Source organism: Chenopodium album, chromosome 24 (genome assembly GCF_948465745.1).
Source record: "Chenopodium album chromosome 24, dcCheAlbu1.1, whole genome shotgun sequence".
Lineage (NCBI taxonomy): Eukaryota > Viridiplantae > Streptophyta > Magnoliopsida > Caryophyllales > Amaranthaceae > Chenopodium > Chenopodium album.
The window spans coordinates 26,489,513-26,507,517 of NC_137857.1; the positions used below are offsets into that span (position 1 = coordinate 26,489,513).

General features: G+C 34.7%; 2 protein-coding genes across 4 annotated transcripts; both read right to left on the reverse strand.

The window, feature by feature from the left end:
* Window positions 1-365: 365 nt before the first annotated feature.
* Window positions 366-5,435, reverse strand: LOC145612067 (uncharacterized). Of its 3 annotated transcripts, none has more exons than XM_081667441.1 (14): window positions 5,328-5,435; window positions 4,930-5,106; window positions 4,211-4,390; window positions 3,958-4,044; window positions 3,753-3,854; window positions 3,636-3,671; window positions 3,393-3,419; window positions 3,239-3,301; window positions 1,698-1,934; window positions 1,418-1,604; window positions 1,198-1,305; window positions 945-1,024; window positions 751-790; window positions 366-632 (listed from the first exon to the last, which is right to left on the reverse strand). In XM_081667441.1, the coding sequence occupies exons 2-14, from the start codon at window positions 5,101-5,103 to the stop codon at window positions 475-477; spliced, it is 1,479 nt and encodes a 492-aa protein (XP_081523567.1). In that variant the 5' UTR covers window positions 5,104-5,106; window positions 5,328-5,435; the 3' UTR covers window positions 366-474. The 3 variants fall into 3 exon arrangements, with proteins under 3 accessions (XP_081523567.1, XP_081523569.1, XP_081523570.1); XM_081667443.1 differs by having other exon boundaries at window positions 4,930-5,081; window positions 5,328-5,428; XM_081667444.1 differs by lacking the exon at window positions 3,393-3,419.
* Window positions 5,436-9,286: 3,851 nt separating this feature from the next.
* LOC145610712 (uncharacterized) lies at window positions 9,287-10,297 on the reverse strand. The gene has a single exon (XM_081666013.1). The coding sequence runs from the start codon at window positions 10,295-10,297 to the stop codon at window positions 9,287-9,289; it is 1,011 nt and encodes a 336-aa protein (XP_081522139.1).
* Between the last annotated feature and the right edge of the window lie 7,708 nt (window positions 10,298-18,005).

Here is an 18,005-nt window from a genome sequence, read left to right on the forward strand (position 1 = left end):
CTTTTACCGTGCAGTGGGCCCATTCCGTTTGGTTTTTCCCTCCAAACTGGCCCCATTATGTTGTTATGTATTTTCACATACTACAACGAAACTTCATTACTATTTCCTCTCAAATCACAAAACCCCATACATAATCTTCCTTTTGGGGTATATAGATTCTCCCACTTTTGCCAATGAAACTTTGTGGTTTCAACGGTTGAACCCTAAAGCAACATAAGGAATGTGTCTCAACAACTATACTTTCCAAAATTTGAAAATACTCCTATAGGTACACTAATATACCTTTAAGGTATTTTCCCTTTTAATACTCCATAGCTCTCGGCTTTATAGTTTATTTTTATACGAATAATAATATTTCAACAATATAAATAACAGTATAACACTTTATAAATCACAAATTAAAATTTATAACATTTTTAGATTAGTTGAAAACTTGAAATACATTAGTCCATCACAATCTCATTATGTATGAGCTTAAAAGGCTAACTTGTCAAACAAGCCTTCCTCAAGTCTACGTTTGAACCACCTAGTTGTTTTTTCCTCCTGATCATCCGCATCCATTTTCAAAAAATAAGACTTGGTTTCGAACGCAGACCGATCCTTAGGGACGCTCACACCATGGTTACTTCGAGCTGAAAAGAATAGCATAAGATGATGACAATCTTTATCTTCTACAATTTGATATTCGTATATATTTACAAGGAGAAAAATTGAGATACAGGAGGGCACATAATCAGTTCACAATCATACCAGTCTTGAAAGCTTGGAATTCGACTTTCATTTTTTCCACCTTAAATACCAATGAAAATATTAGAAACTGACATGTAACAAGAGCTGCAAAAATAACACTGGAAATTCCCTTCAAAATAAAAAAGCACACGCACAAATATATGAAAACTTCAGAAGCAGATTACCAGGTCATAGCGACCAATTAAGAGATTTACCTCCTCCTCATTAGAAAAGCCAAAAGAATTGCTGAAAACCACCGCAAAGGCAAGATGTTCAAATTGAAGGGACTCTTGAACTGCAGCCCAAGAAAGGGAAAGCTATGTTACAACAGGATTAGTGCTTTTTGCCGTTTACAGCCAACAATATAGACAACCCGAGATTAGATACATGATTGCCCACTTCAAAACAGAAAAATGTCTACAAGGCCACACCATAACAGCTCAAAATTACAAGGCATAGGAAACATACCAGTCTTTGACAACGCAATTGCAGTCTCATATATGTGATAAGGAGGTTGATCAGCTTTATCATCAGCATTTCTAGAGGCTGCAATATCCATAAACATACTAGGGAGCTCTGTGGCAAAATGAACCCAAGAGAATTTGTGTTAATTAACCACTAGTAACAAAATAGACCTTGCAGAAAATAATAAAAAGCATTTGAGTAAGGCCAATTTCAGAAAAAGTACCATATCCTCTCTCGCGAAAAGCCCACATGAAATGATCCCTGTTGATAAAACGAGCCCCTTCAGCCTTACGACGAAGTTCAGCAACTTCCAAAAAGGGACTTAAACCTTCGGCTATAGGCAACATGTTGTTCTCTTTCAACAGTAAAACATCATAAGGAAATAGCACTCTCCCCACATTATTTTTGACCTGGATAAACAAGATGATAATGGTTGGGAATATTTCACGCTTAAAAAAAGCAAATATTTTATTGTGTAAAAACAGCCCACCCAGCAAACACACCATCGTTTTTCTCCATAGAATAATTTTGAATAAGTGATGATTAAGAAGGCGGTCAAACTCTTCATGGGGAGTGCTCTCCGTGTCTAGCCACTCAATAATAAAACACAGTGAATGAGCATCTAAGTTGTACAAGGCTTCAATATCAATTATCTTTACAGCTTTGGCGATCAAAAACTCTTGACATTTCACTTCACGATCCGTAAACATCTCTATCAGTAAATCTGTATATTGATCAACCTGCTCCAGGAAAGAAGACCACGTCATCAACACATATCATTTCTTTTGATGGCATTTCAATTTAAGCTGTAAGGTACATTCAAGTTCAACAACTAGTGATGAGTTGACTGAAGCAACCTGTGGATGCTCTTAATGATGCAGATAAGAAGGAAAAGATGCACAAAATACATTATCGTATGTACTAATTGAGGAAAACTATAAGACATTTAAAAGTTAGGATTATTTGTAATTTCAATCAAACTATCAAAAACATTTTATTAGGATTTAGAATATTATTATATTTACAACTAAGAAACGACTCCCTCAGTCCCTATTTTTTTGCTCCTTGTGGGCTATGCACACAAACGAATATGGAGAAAAAGAAGAGAGAAAAGTGTAAGGGGGTTGGTATGGCCCCACCGTGTGTAAAGAAGTAGGGAGAAATTTTTTTTGTATAAAGAGATGGAGCAAAGAATTTAGGACAGCCTTTAAAGGGAAATAGGATAAAGAATTAGGGACGGAGGGAATAGCATTTGACTTGAAATAGATCATTAGATATATTCTTTTTCTTCAAGCAAGTTTCAGGCTATGATATCCACATATATTATGGTATTATATGGAGTGAATTTAATAGTGTAAGATAATAAAGTATTGGTTGGAGAAGTTGTCCTTCCAATTTACAATCATTCTCCCATCCCACTGTAGCTAAGCTAGAATCCCACCAAAGTCTGCCTATAATGGAGAAGATATCTGATTAAATAAATATATACTTTAGCCCTGTTCTCTACCAACAATCCGCCTTTGAAGTGTTTGAACACACTCTCAAAAGAAACAAAGGATGTTGACTTCACATAACCAATCTTCCATTAGCCGCCACCGCTGTCACCACCATAGCTCAACCATCAGCTTGCTAACATCAAATAAATAGTGAAAACAGATGAACAAAGGCAATTTAGTTTGGATGTGATCTAGAGGTGTTACATCAACTGTACAGATGAGTATTCTTAATCCAAATAAATCTAAAATTAATGTAACAAAACAAAAAAAAAAAGGTATTAAAAATTTAACATATAGGTTCACTTTAATAATTTAAACATAGTAATATGAATAAAAACAACTAATACTTAGCCAGATAAATGTTTTTTTAGACTTTAACAGCCTCCAGAAATCCAGGATAATATAAGGCAATATTTTCAAATCAATCAAAAGTGTTCATACATCTTTGTAAATTATGAACAGGCAATATTTTCAAATCAATCAAAAGTGTTCAATACAAAAAATGATCATCAATAAGCAAACACACTTATTAGTATTTAGAATTTTACCGATAATCTTGGACAAAGCTTTACTTTTCTGATTGCTTTCAGAATGTCATCATGAATAGTACTCTGTCATCACAAACAAGCTCAGCAAATTATGAACATAACAAAAAAGCCTGGTAGTCCGTAGTCAGCAGAAAAGCAAGAAAATCCATGCTACCTTCATACTTCTCTCAACACGGTAATACTGGGGCAACAACAAAAAACAAAGTCAATATACAGTCATACACAGGCTAAGGTTCCTATGGAAAATAGGTACACTAAAAACTTCTCAAATTCAAAGAAAGCATTCAGCTTATTGTCTAGCATCAAGTCATATCTTACTAAAGCAATTAATCAAATCATTCATACAATCATCTTATGCACCAAGATGCGCAAAATCTTAACTGGTATATGCACATACCGTATAAGGCTTCTGATATGACAAACTGCTATAATGCTGCACATTGAAAGCAAACATCAAAAGGGATGGAATAATCACATAGAAATGGTAAACGACATCAATAATTCAAAGCTTTACCAAAACCATTCTGCTAAGATCACATTCGGTCAACAAAGAGTATCTTTCCCGGTCAACCTTTTTATAGAAAATCCACTTGCAAAACTCTAAAACTGATTCATTCTGCAAAAAATACATAATCTTGTGGAATAAACTTGCTAATACCAGTTTTTGACCAAAAGGGAAAAAGACAAAATGCACGGTACATTACACAATACACACACACCTTCTCTCCTACAGGTGCAAGTTCTTCCCAAAACTTGTTTTGTTGATCAATAACCATGCGAGAACAACCCATCCGATATAAATCCTCCTGTCAAGTATAGATGTATAAACAATATAATAAGTATACAGTAGAAAGGAACAATGATCAGACGCATGTCATCATTCTGGTTTGAAACATCCCAACTTTTAAAGAATATAAAGCAGAGAGAGGAAAGGAGAAAATCATAGGAACTTTTAAGGAATATAATAAGTACCTTGTCATGCAACAGGTAAACAAGAGTGGCAAGTCCTTCAATCAGACTATCATAAAGTAGACCAGGTAATTGCTTGCAATCAACCAGAAAATTTCCGCAACTATCTAAGATTAACTCTTTTAATGCAGCTTCCTCAATTGCTTCCAAATGCTCATCAATAGTGACTTCATTAAGGTCGCTCTGGTTATTTTGCAATCCAATAGGATTGAGTTAGTTCATAAATAGATTTACATAAAAGGTTTTCTTCAGGACAAAATCTTACTAACCAGAGTATATAATCTTATTTATTTAGGAAGCACACAATCTTATTCATTTAGGAAGCCCAACAGGAAGCTTAGTTGTGTCGCACACCTGGCTTATGGTGAGGCTCGAGACCTCCCTTAAGGGGCATCAAGTTGCTTACCATAACCCTTGTTGGTACGCAATCATTTATTTACTAGTGTAAAAACTCTCTAAATATTGATTATTTAGACAGCATCAAAAATATTGGGAAAAAAAAAAAAAAAATTCTTAATTTTACATAGTTACCATAACCCTTATGTTGCTTACCATAACCCTTATGTTGGTATACAAGCTTTTCCCTTTAATAGTGTATGATTCTGTGATTGAACCATTTTTATCCAATTTGCTATTTCCAACTATCTTACTAACCAAAAGTATGTAATCATAACAACAGAAATGGAGAATAATTGAAGAATAAGTAGATAGAAAAAGATTACAGCAAGTTTTGGCTTCTTCGCCAAAGGTTCATCGCCTGGACTTCCGTTGTCCGACAACGTCTTCCCAGCTTCATCATCTGAACTTTCGTTTTCCCACATGCTGTCCCATTTTTCATCGTATGAACTTTCGCTGTCCGACATCCTCATCCCAGCTTCATCTCCTCCGTCCGACATCGCCTGAATCAAGTTGGATGAATAAATTTACCAAATTTAGGCGTTTTTCGAAATTTGGAACAAATCACTCAATAATTTTGGATTGAAAATTGAAATATTAAAAGCTAAAGCAGAACAATTCAGAAAAAAAAAAAAAAAAAAGTTTGGATAATAATCATAAAAATGGAATTTGGAAAGAAATTCAACAACAATAGGTATAATTATTAGCAAAATTAGAAACATACCGACGAGAATTTGATAAGCCAAGAGGAAGAAGGTCAAGAGAATGAAAAAGTTAGGTTTTTTAGGGTTATGGAAATCGAGAAAGAGGGGTGTAGAACTTTAGATGCAGTGAAATGGGGGAGACCTAAAAAAAGAATTATCAAAAGAATAAGCTTTGACTTTTACGCTATTCACCACTCATTTTTTGACCGTTGTTTGTGAATAATACATAAGGAAAAACATATTCATGTGAGATCTTTTTGAATTCGTTTCAATAAGTACTATCATAATATGTAACTTTTGTAATTTTTACTTATGGAAAATTAAAGTTATTAATCGTTAAAATTTTGCATTGGCAAACGTGATAAAAGAAACAGGTCAAGTAAAAAAGAACAGAGGAAGTACTTCGTACCGAGTACTTATTCCCAAAAAAAAAATTAACACAAAAAAAGGACGGAGTACTACTTTAACTCGTGGGATAAACATAGGGATGGTTTTAGATCTGCACCCGACCCGAGGGTGGTGGGTATCCGAGGGAGAGGGAGATCATTTCTAGAGTTTTACGGGGCTAGGGGAGGTTTTTTCGGGGGAGGGAGATCGGGGCGTGGCGGCGAGGGGCGGGGGAGGTGCGGCGAAGGGCGGCGAGTAGTGGAGGGGGTGCGGCGAGTGGTGGAGTGGTTGGGTGGTGGTTGGAAATGGTGGGAAGTGAAGCAATGTGGTGGTGGTGTGGAGGTTGGATTGGTAGCAATGTTTCCCTTTCTTATTCAAAACAAACAACACAGCAAAAGTGGAGGATTTTCATTCCATTCCTTGCCTTTCCCTTTGTTCATTTCATTCTGATTACCCCCGTGCGAACCAAACGACCCTTAAAACAAAAAAAAGGACGGAGCACTATTTTCCTCGTGCGATACACATAGGGATGGTAGTTAATCTGGACCCGACCCGAATCTTTGGATCTAGATACGTTTCTCACGTATCTGGGTCTTCAAATTTTGGACCCGTCGGATCCGGGTCCTGCTGTAAAAAAACAGATTTGGATCCAGGTCAGGCCCCTAGACACAGACCAGATCCGTTTACCCGTTTTTTAATTTTCTAAAAAAAATAAAATAAATAAAATAAAATAAAATAAATAAAATAAAATAAAATAAAATTATTTGTTTATTTTTATCAAAAATGTTGGTGATATTAGTACTTCTTAGGGCCTGTTCACATTTACTGAACTAAACTGAAATGAATATTTTATGAGAGAGGGAAATTAGGAGCTGAACTGAACTGATTGGAGCTGAACTGAACTGAAATTAAGTAAATATGAACAGGCCTTTTGTAGTGATAAAGATTAGCCCTTTCAAGAGATGAATTTTAGATGCTCATATCGGATACATCATCGTTATTTTTTCACTAGCTCATTTGTTTATAATGTTTTCGTTGTTAATAATTTTTTTATTTTAAAATATCATATCACTTATATATAAAGTCGGTCTCGCAGTCAGGCCACGAGACAGCGACACTTGGCATTCCAATTTTTCGCCATGTGTCGCGCCACACAGGAGATAAATAGGTATTATTGTGACACATATGATTATAAGTAAGTGATTTTTAGATAGATTTTGTAAGATGGAATTGTTGTATAGAGTTTTATTATACATTGAATTCTAATATTTCATATGTACAAAATTGATCATAACTTTTATAAATATGTACCCCCTCCGTTTCTTATTTCTTGCAACAATTACCATATTTGGGTGGTTCACATTTCTTGCAACAATTTTTTTTCCTCTTTTAGTAAATTGTTAAAGGTAAATTTACATATGTGCCCTTATTATAACATGATTACTATGCTGATTTATACTAATCTAGATACAATTACCCTAGTTAAATCTAATCAGGAATTAATGATTCCCACCAAAAAAATCAACCCCCCCCTAAATCTCCCCTCTTTATATTCATCAGATTGATGAACACATCTGTTCATCTTCCCAACTACTCTATTGAATGCGTTCTTCACCTACCTGCAATAACTCCATGGCTATTTGCTCTCCCCTTCCCCTCTCTCCTCTCAATATAACAATCTCTCTTTCTCTCTCCTGTTCCTTCGAACCCCTAACTCATCTTCTCTCTTTCGCCTTTTCCTTCCTCTTCCATTGATTTCCCCTTTCAGCAATTTCAGATCTGTGAAAAATTCCAAAAAAAGAAAATGAGTTCCTTTTCAACCACCGACGCTTCACTTTTCTGCTACAAAAATCTCCCCCCCAGAAAAACCCATTGATGATATTCCTCCATGCACCACTAGATACATATGTGAGAGGGGATCTAGGAAGATCAAACCTCTGCGCCGCCTAGGTTGAGGCCATTGTACTTTCGCTGTCGCCGCGGTGCAAAGCTTACTGAGTACATATCCTCAGACAACGAAAGTGAGGTTAACACAGATCTTGCTTCAAAAAACCATAAAAATGTTGTTGAGGTGATAGATCTGGAAGGGGAGAGTGAAGGTGAAGGATCTGGAAAAGGGAAAGGTGTTGTGACTGAGTCCCATTACAAAGGGAAGGGAGGTGCTTCTGGATCTGGTGGTTCTGCTTCCTACTCTAAGGTTGTGGTTGATGGAGCTCAGTGTGTTTCTGAGAAGCAGCAGAAGAAGGGGTCCTTCTCAGGGATGAAAAGGGTGAGATCTGGGTTGCTTGTTGATCTGGAGCAGCTTGCTGATGAGGACTACATGGATTTTTTGAGGGATATCCACCCTAAGTGGTTCGCTGGCAACTAATTCTGCAGTGTATAACCTTTCTTCTCCCTTTAATTAAATTTATTGTGTTTTTTTGTTTTAATAAAAATACCTGTGTTGTGTGGTTTGAGTCCCTTTATCATTGTTATGGTTTGAGTCCCTGTGACAGTGATGCTATGGTTAACATTCTGTATGCTATATTCTTGATTTCATGATACCCTACTGCTGTTGATGATGTATGCCATATTGATGATTTTGATGATATATTGATGATATTGATCATGTATGCTGGGTTGATGATGTTGATGGTAGTATGCTTTGTATGCTATCTTGATGATGTTGATGATAGTATGCCCTAAGGCTGTGCTTCATTTATTTGATGTTGTTGGATCTTAGTTGCTGTTGGAGTATGTAAGGATGACATGGTCAGGGGAATGTGTAGTTGATGAATGATGATCATTTTGCATTTGGTTTGCTGTGGACTATGTTGCCTTGTGGTGTTCTGAGTCCCTACATTGTTCTCAATGACATTGTAATGAGAGAACACTATGATTTTATGTTGGGTATGCCATGTATTCTGAGGGATAATAAGTTGCCTTAGGTTTGGTGTGTGAGTTGGTCCCCCCTTCTGCATGTCTCCATCTGCCTTTTTGTGTAAACCAAATGATGAAGGGACTCATTTGATTCATTGTTGCCTGTGATAGAGTTGCTCCATCAATATAGCAGCTTTTTGATATATGCATACCATTACAGATGGTAATAAGTGCTATGAGTATAATACACCAACATTGATCATGCAATAGAGTAAATTAAGATAACAAAGTTCACACTACATTTCAAAATACTGAGGCCCTATATTACATGACTACCTTACATGTGTTCAGTGTCATTCATCAAAATACACATAACCTAAGCATTAAACATTGATCTTGAACAAAAGGTGGTAAAAGGGTAACTGTAACTCAGACATTCTTACCAGAATTTTCAAAATACTATGAAGGTTATGTGTGGCAGTCATTGTGCATTGTGAGGGTCCCTTTTTGTGATGTCTTCACTTCAGTCAACATCAACTTCCATGTATGCTTCTTCCTCTGTTGCATGTGGTGTTGGGATGAACATTGTGTCTAGCAATGTCACAGTTTGTTGAATGAGCTCCTTTGAGACATGTAGATGTTTGGGTAAAACACCTACCTAATCTTTCCAACTTCTTCTTCTTCATATGTGGTGGTGAAAAGTTGTTGTTCCCTTGCTTTTCTAGTATCTTTATCATGAATTCATGACTGATTGAAGTGTTAGCCATATGTACTTGTTGGCCTTAGCTCCAAATGCATTGTAAGCATTGATCACCTCTTTGATTAAGTCATCCAAAGTAGTTGGGAATACTTGATATTGGAGGGATTGTATTACTTTGAAAAGCCCTAGGTCTAGCACATTCAAGTCAGGAGACTGTGCTGGTTGGTATACCATTTCTATGTTGAACCCATTTGCATGGCATGCAGCAACAAATTCCTCATCTTTTGGCACTTGATGAGGTCTTGCATTATCCCACTGTATTTTCACATTTTTGGGGAGTCCCTCTGGCCACTGTTGATATATTGTTGGGATGATGTAGTCCATAAGCATTTCCCTGATTGCATCTTTGTTTACATTCTGCACAGCCTTTGTCTCCATTGTACCAGCTTCTCTGTTTTTACTCTTTTTCTTTGCCATCTGTTTTTTGACAAATGGAATGATACCATGCTTTTCATCATGCAAAAGAGTCCCATCTCTTGCATACAAGGGTTTCCCAATCATTGCCATGAACATGGCCTTAACCTTAAACCTCTTTGACTGTTGAAACCTGTAGGGGTCTTCTTCTTTTGGCAGCAGGTAGAATTTTCTTGTTTCTAGGTTCAAATAGAAACATTTTTCATCAATATGAATTGTGTCTTGCATGTCAACAAACTTTGGGTTCCCTTGACTTGGAATGGGGTTAATGTGACTTAACACCCACTTCATTCTTGCCACCTTGTGATTGGTTGTTAAAGTTGGATGATTTGTGCTTGTGTGAGTTTTGAGTCTTCCTTTCTTTCTTAATTTGTGAATTGTTGAATGTGAAACATTAAGTGCTCTAGCATAGCTTCTCTCTGTGGTCCTCTTGTACAGAGGCACAGATTGAAGCCACTCATCAGAGTACTCTTTTGGTTTAGGCCCTAAACTGCCTAATTTCTTTGACCTGACATGAATGACATTCCCCTGTGCCATATGCTTCTTAATGTCAGCATTTAACCTTGACATTGTTGATCTATGAATGTCAAATTTTCTTGCTAGTTGTGATAGAAAACGTCTTGGCAGTCCCCCCCCCCCTTGCATTTTTAGCAGAATTGCATCTACAATCTGCCTTTTCTTTTCCATGGTGAGGTCTCTCCTCTTCTCTCCTCCCTGTGGTTGAAGCTGGTTGTTTACGATTTGGGAATATGCCCATTCTGCAGCATATTCATCATCTGAGTCACTTGATTGTGATAGTATGGTTGATTTTTTTCACCAAGTAACTATTCTAGTGAAAAGAATTCTTCATAACCCATGGACAGATATTAACCTTGTTTTTTTCCAGGTCTTGGGATGGTGATGAAGTGGAGGATGCAATTTTTTGGACAACCCTAACTAAACCAGCTTTTGGATGAAATCAAAGTGAAGATGTTGCCCCTAATTTAGCACTAATTAGGTTAGGTAATGTAGGATTTGGGTAATTATGGTAGGATTAGTTGTAGGTTAGTGCTAACTTTTGAAAATTCAAGCTGAAATGTATTCATTAGGAGGGAGTAGAACTTGTTGATTTATTGATGAAACAAAAATTTGTGGCTGTGTTTTGAACATTTTATAACCCCATTTGCTTGTGAAAAGTAAGTGGAGGGAAGAATTTGATGCATATTTGACAAAATTTGAATTTTGGTGAAAATTTGGGAGGGAAAAGTACACCCTCCCAAAAATCAGCCCATGTGAATGGTTTAAAAAACAAGTGGTCCCTTTCAATTCCCTCCTTTTTTAAAGTTAATCACATGGGATTAAAACTTGCTTTACTCCCTTAAAAGTTTTGACTTGGGAATTGTGCTCACCCCCTTTGTTGCAAGAAATAAGAAACGAAGGGAGTATAAATAAATTCTATTTCCATCATCAAATTCGTTTTAAAAAGTTCATAAATATAAGGTCCATTTATAGTATAATTAATTACAAATTTTTATACGTAGCTAGCCAATAAAGCCGTGTCACTAACTATTAACGGAGTTAGGGCCTGTTCTCATTGACTGAACTGAGCTGAACTGAACTGAGTTGAGCTGAACAGAACTGAACTAATTAAACTAAATTGAGCTGAGCTGAACTGAACTGAAATTAATATTTTATAAGAGAAGAAAATTAGGAGCTGAACTGAACTGAAATGAACTGAACTTAATTGAACTGAACTAAATTGAATTGAACTGAACTGAACTAAACTGAATTTCAACGTATGAGAACAGGCTCTTACTTCATTAGTGCTATAGGGGTTACTTGGTCAGTGTTATAGTGGTTACTCAAATAGCAATAATATAGATGGTTACTTAGTCAGTGTTAGAGGTTACTCAGTTAGTATTATGGGGGTTACTCGGTCAGTTTCGTACGGGTTACTTTGTCCGACCAGATTGTGTGGCTATCCGCATAAAAAATGCATTTGTTACTTAATTTATTTTTAAAAAATATTAGAGAATTAGTAAAATTAATTTTTTTTGGTAAAAATGATGTTTTAGTAATAATTTAAGTTCAATAAAAATAATTTCAAGTCAATATTAATATAGAAATCTATTTACAAACAAAACTACAAATAGTACACTATTATATAAATAAGCGATATGATATTGTATGTACCTAAACATTTACATAAAAAAAAAAAGAATGATATAATCATATATTTAACATTCAAGCTAACTTTAGGACAATCCGGTCATCATCTGAGCACAAAACTATATCATATCATATTAGTAATAAATAAAGTCGGTCTCGCAGCCAAGTTACAAGACTGTGACACTTGAGATTCTAGTAAGTGTGTAAGGTGGTTACTTTGTCTTTTTATATTACTAGGGGATCCAACGCGCGCGGTGCGCGCAATATGGCTAGTTTTTCTAGAACGGTTTTTGTGGTTGGTGTTAATACTAATGTCGCTGAGTGTTTGTACCTGCATATTATAAACAATCTTAAAATAGTGTACGGTACGATCATAAAAATGACTATTCTTTAAGACTTTAACTATTTGAGTATGAGCCAAAACACCAGCAAAACAACTTTGTAAGGGTGAGAAATAACCTACCTAAAAATGAAGTATCCATGGAAATAATATCTAATACTTTAAGCTACTAACACAAATTGAATACAATACTAAAATTGTTGATAACACTTTATACATACGAAGTATAAGAGTTTAGAGTTCTTCTCTAGAAACCGCTCTTAACCATCTTCTTGAGATCATCTCCTTGCTTGCAATCTTAACATCTCTAAAGAAACAACGTTTCCATGCCAAACTATTGACTTGAGTCCACGGTGGAGGTTAAGAAAGGGCTAGAGGTTCGTATATTCCACAATAAAAATATAGATATTGTACATTGAAAAGGAGATGTTCTTTTCATGATACTTGTTATAATCATGGACCCATTATTTGCGATTCTTAGACAAACTAAATCCTGTCAACATAAATATCATGTCCTCTTGGTGTATATCAGAGATTGATTTTCAATAATGTATGGCAACTATATATCACCATTAACAAAAGACATGATTTAATGTATGAGATTTAATTAAAAGCATGGATAATGGAGCTCAATCATGCCTAAATGTCCTGAAACATGAGAATAATTTGATGCAATAAACCTGAAGAGGTCATTCTTTAGTAACATACTCATTAACTAACAACTGATAATTATCCTAATTTAATTCAAATTTTGATCAAAATTTAGCCACACACTTTATAACTTGGGTATGAATTCTAGCTGTATACATAATATGTAAATATATAGCATTATAGTAAATTCAAGCAGTTGCAAACTTGCAATGGATACATGTGACAGATTCATATTGATGAAAAGTGTTTCTATTTGAACATAACAAAGCCTTAGTCATTCTGAATCTATTATCAATCACACTCAAATACAGTAATTCCAACAAAAAAAAAAAGAAAAAAAAAGACACTCCGTCTTCCTATAATGGAATTCTAAACATGATCAATCAATGTCGAATTCGATAAACAATTAATTGAAGACAAATTCCAAGCTCAAAATATATTCCTCAAAACATTTAATCCTTATCTATCAGACAAAATCATAAACGAATTCCTCAAATCATGAAATCAAAATCAATTTATCAACACATTCGATTCATCATTTCAAAGCATTCTTCTCAAATTACAATCATATACCATAAAAATGACAAAAAATTACAAATAATTAGTTCAATTATGCCAAAGAAATAAATCACAAATTTTCAACCTAGGAGAAAGAGAAATAAATTACCAGCACAAGTCATATAAGCATTGGAAGCGTAAGCTCCATGTTTAATCAAGCACGGTGGAACCTCGAAAGAAGATGTGCCATCAAGCTAAGGAGTTAGACATTAGAGGAAAAGCAAATGAAAAATCGTGATTGAAACTTCAATAACTATATACTAAAAGACACACCAGCAATGACACGTGTCATGTTCTGGTGTGTCCTTAGTTTTTTTTTTTATTTTTTTAAAAAAGAAAAATTATTATGGAAACAAATCTTATACATTACATAAAAAAAGATACGGCGTAGAAAATTTATATTTATATAAAATTATAAAAGATTTGATGTATATTTCTATAATATATTCTCAACTATATAAACATAAGTATGATACAATAAGATTTTTTTTTATATATAGAATTTGTGTCATATATTACAAGAATTCTATTTTTTTTATTATTTTTATTTAATTATATATTAGAAGCTTAGTAGTTTGAATATCAAATATTAAAAATTATTTAAAATGAAAGATTTGAGGTATTCTTCCACAAAAAAATTAAAAAAAAATAACTACTATAAATTTAAGCAACAAAAAAAATTAAAAAAAAGTCACATTCTTCTCATAATTTAAAACATACATGGTGTAAACCTACTGAAAAAATTAAACCCTAGCCTCCTTTCTCTCTTCTCTCTCCTAAACTCTAGCCTCCATTGTCAATTTTGAAGGGGCTTCCATCGGATTTCACCGGTGGAAAGCCCCAATCTTTATTTTCTTTAAGTTTTTTTTCTTAGGTTACAATAATATCTCCCTCGAAAGAAAGGGTTTATCTCCTTCGAAAGACAAGGATTTTTCGATATCCTTCGAAAGACAAGGTTTTTCGGACTCCTTCGAAAGACAAGGTTTTATTTTTGTTTGATTTGGTTTCTGGTTGTGCGGGGCTACTATTGATTATGGCTCGGATTCGGGTTACAGAATCAGCACAAGAATTAACTTTCTCACAAAATTGCGAAGCGACGACGGATCCATTCAAAAAGTTGTATGAGACAACGAATCGAGAATGTGCCGAATTGTTATATTTATGTATTTGGATTCTCAGCTCTTCCCCGATTAATTCTTGTTTGATTTTGTTAAATTCGTTTTCATTATCGTTAACTGTCAATTGTAGATGTCGTATGGCTTTTATTAATGAAATTTAGTCTCCTTTAGGACTTCTTTCAAAAAAAAAAAACATACATGGTGTAATGTCCAACGCTACAAAAATGATACTAATGCAATTCTTTAGTGAAATAAAATATATATGAAAAAATATGCATTTTAACAAATGCGTAGTTTCAAATTCCACCATCATCGATCACCTTTTAAATATACCCGGGTGATAGAGGTAGGTGTATAGGTGTAGCCAAGGTAATTTTTTTGCTTATTTAATAGATTTTTTCTTCTTATTTTAAGGGTTAAAAATGAGCAAAAAAGAAATTAAAAAATATATTGGCTAACATGTATACTCTTTCATAAACTCATCATAATATTTTAGACAAATTTATATTGTATAATTAAACGTACTGTTAATATAAAACCAATTACTAAAAGTTACCATGCATGGCACGAGACTTAACCTAGTTAGAGAAGATTTACCAGTCAGGGCCTCAAAGCAATATAAAGGAGAGATAAGGAAAAGGTATCAAAAGTTTAAAACTACCCGTATCCAGACCTAGATCCGTTGGACCCGTCGGATCTGGATCCGGGTCTCCATTTTCCAAACCCAACGAATTCGGGTCGGATCTGGATCCTTGATACAAAAGTAGATCTAGATCCGGTCCATTAGAACCCGGTCCAGATCCGACCCGTTGCCATCCCTATACATGAGTCAACATCAATAATCAATAATCAATCAATAACCAATAAACAATCAATCAATCAATAACTAAATACTAAAAGACACACCAGCAATGACACGTGTCATCTCATGGTGTGTCCTGTTAAAAAATTAAATCAATTATAGTATGATATCTTATACAATAATAATTTCTTACATATATATATGTTAATAACAACATAACATATGTTAATAACAAAATAACATACTTATTGATTAGAATTCACATCAAAGTGGTGTGTATATTTATTTTTACTAGCTTAAGACCCGTGCCTTGCGCGGTAAGTCTAATTTTTGTTTGAATATCCAACAAATAAAATTTGATAAAACATACACATCAAGTATAGAAATTATAATGTCATTATATATATATATATATATATATATATATACACACACACACACACACACACACACACACACACACACTAGGTTAATTAGATCCCGTGCCATGCACGGTGATCTGTAGTTATAGATTATTGATTGAAAATTAATATAATTATAAAAAATTCGTCGAGGGATAATAAAAGTATATGATAGGTTAATTTTTATATTTGTATTTTTTAATTGTCGCTTCCAATGCACAAATAAATAAAGGTAGACAAAAAAAATCGAGCAATCTTTTTTCTTGTTGTAAAACAAGTACAAAAAAATATTTAAAGTATATAATTTTTGGTTTATAGTTGACTAACCTTTTTTTAGAAAGATTTGTGAAATATTTTTACATTAATATACTAATAATTACAACATTAATATGGAATATTTAAAAATATATATATATATTTTGAATGATTTGCTTACTTAATTAATAAGTAGATTTTTTTAATAAAAAAAAAAACAAAGGACACACCAGGAGATAACACGTGTCATTGCTTGTTTGATGAATTAATAAGTAGATTTTTTTAATAAATTTTTTTTGTGGATTATAGTTTTTTTGAATAAAATTGTAAATATGGTAATTATAAATAGGTGTAAATTGTTTGTTTTTGGATAAAATTGTATATAGGTGTAAATGTCATTATGGATGAATATGGTGATTAAGTTCAACAACTGGAGGAGATGGTGGAGTATGATGAATTAATGGATGAGATAGTGGAGTGTGATCGACAAATGGATGAGATTATTGCAGAGGGGACTGGTGACTCTGGAGGGTATTGCACTCCAGATGAAAAGGAGGAGATTGCTGATGTTCAGAACATGTTTAACATGGACTGTGTTAGGGTGGATCCCCCTGAGGTTGGCATGATTTTTTATTCATGGCAAGAAGCTGATGTTTTTTACAATGCATATGGGAAGCAAGAAGGATTTGGGGTAGTGGTTGCTCAAAGTGCTTATAAGTAGGTACAAGGAGTGAAGGTAAAACGAGCCACAACCTGGAAATGTGACTGTGCTGGTAAACCAGATTCTAGAAGGAGGGTTGGTGGAAAGAGAGTGTCAAAGGACTTAAAAGGTGAACCTGTGGCAACCAAAAAGTCGAAAATATGCAGTTGTGGTGCAAAGGTGTATGTAGGGCTATTGGCAAATGGAAGATGGGAGCTGAAGAATGTTGTTTTGCAGCATACTAACCTTAATCCCACCCCATCTAAAGCAATGTTTGTGCCAAAGTACATGTTGGATGAGTTGGAGAAAGTGCCATATGTCAAGCGTAGGCTTCAATTTGGTGATGATGTCAGTATTAGCACTTCAACAATGCATAATATGATTGCTGCCGAGAGGAATGGCTTAGAAAATATGCCATTTACTAAGAGGGACTTGCACAATTTGAGGGCTAGGGAGAAGAAATTGAAATTCAAAGATGGGGATGCCAATGCAATGATGAGTTATTTTAAAATGATGCAAAACAACAATAAGAATTTTTATCACATGCAACGGTTGGATCAGAATGGGGTTCTGCAGGATGTTTTATGGGTAGACCCTAGGAGTCGGGCTGCTTTTGATGATTTTGGGGACGTCGTGTGTTTCGATACAACCTTCCTCACAAATAAATATGATTTACCGTTTGCCAATTTTGTTGGTGTTAACCATAATGGGCAAACTACATTGCTTGGTTGTGCACTAATATCGCGGGAAACCACTGAAACCTTCAAGTGAGTTATAAATTTTTGAATCATTTACCTTTGCAAATATATGTCCTGCTGTTGTTTTCTTTAAAAGTCCTGCTGCTGTTATGGTGTTTATATATTTACCTTTGCAAATATATGTCCTGCTGTGATTCATTTACCATAGTGCAACGGACTAGCGTAGATCACACAAAAATAGGAAGTAAGGTTGAGTATTTGATTAATAAGCTTATAGCTTGCGAATGATAATATGGCTTGAGGCCATAACTCTCCTAGTGTTTGCATACAATTTTCTGAATAATCTCTCCAATGATAGACCAATACTACTTATACTAACAATGCAAGCATCAAAATGGCAATCAAGCCTTAGTTACTACAAGTACTACCATCTTGTCATTTAACTACTTTAGTCTATTACAAACAAATGGTAAAAGCATCTTGTCCCCTGTGCTTTCTAACGGATTTTGTGCCTCTCTTGCATCTGGTGCTGGTAAGTTGTTGTTGTTGGTATGTTGCTGCCTCTTCTGTCTTCTACTGTACACCATAGTCTTCTGCTGTACACCAT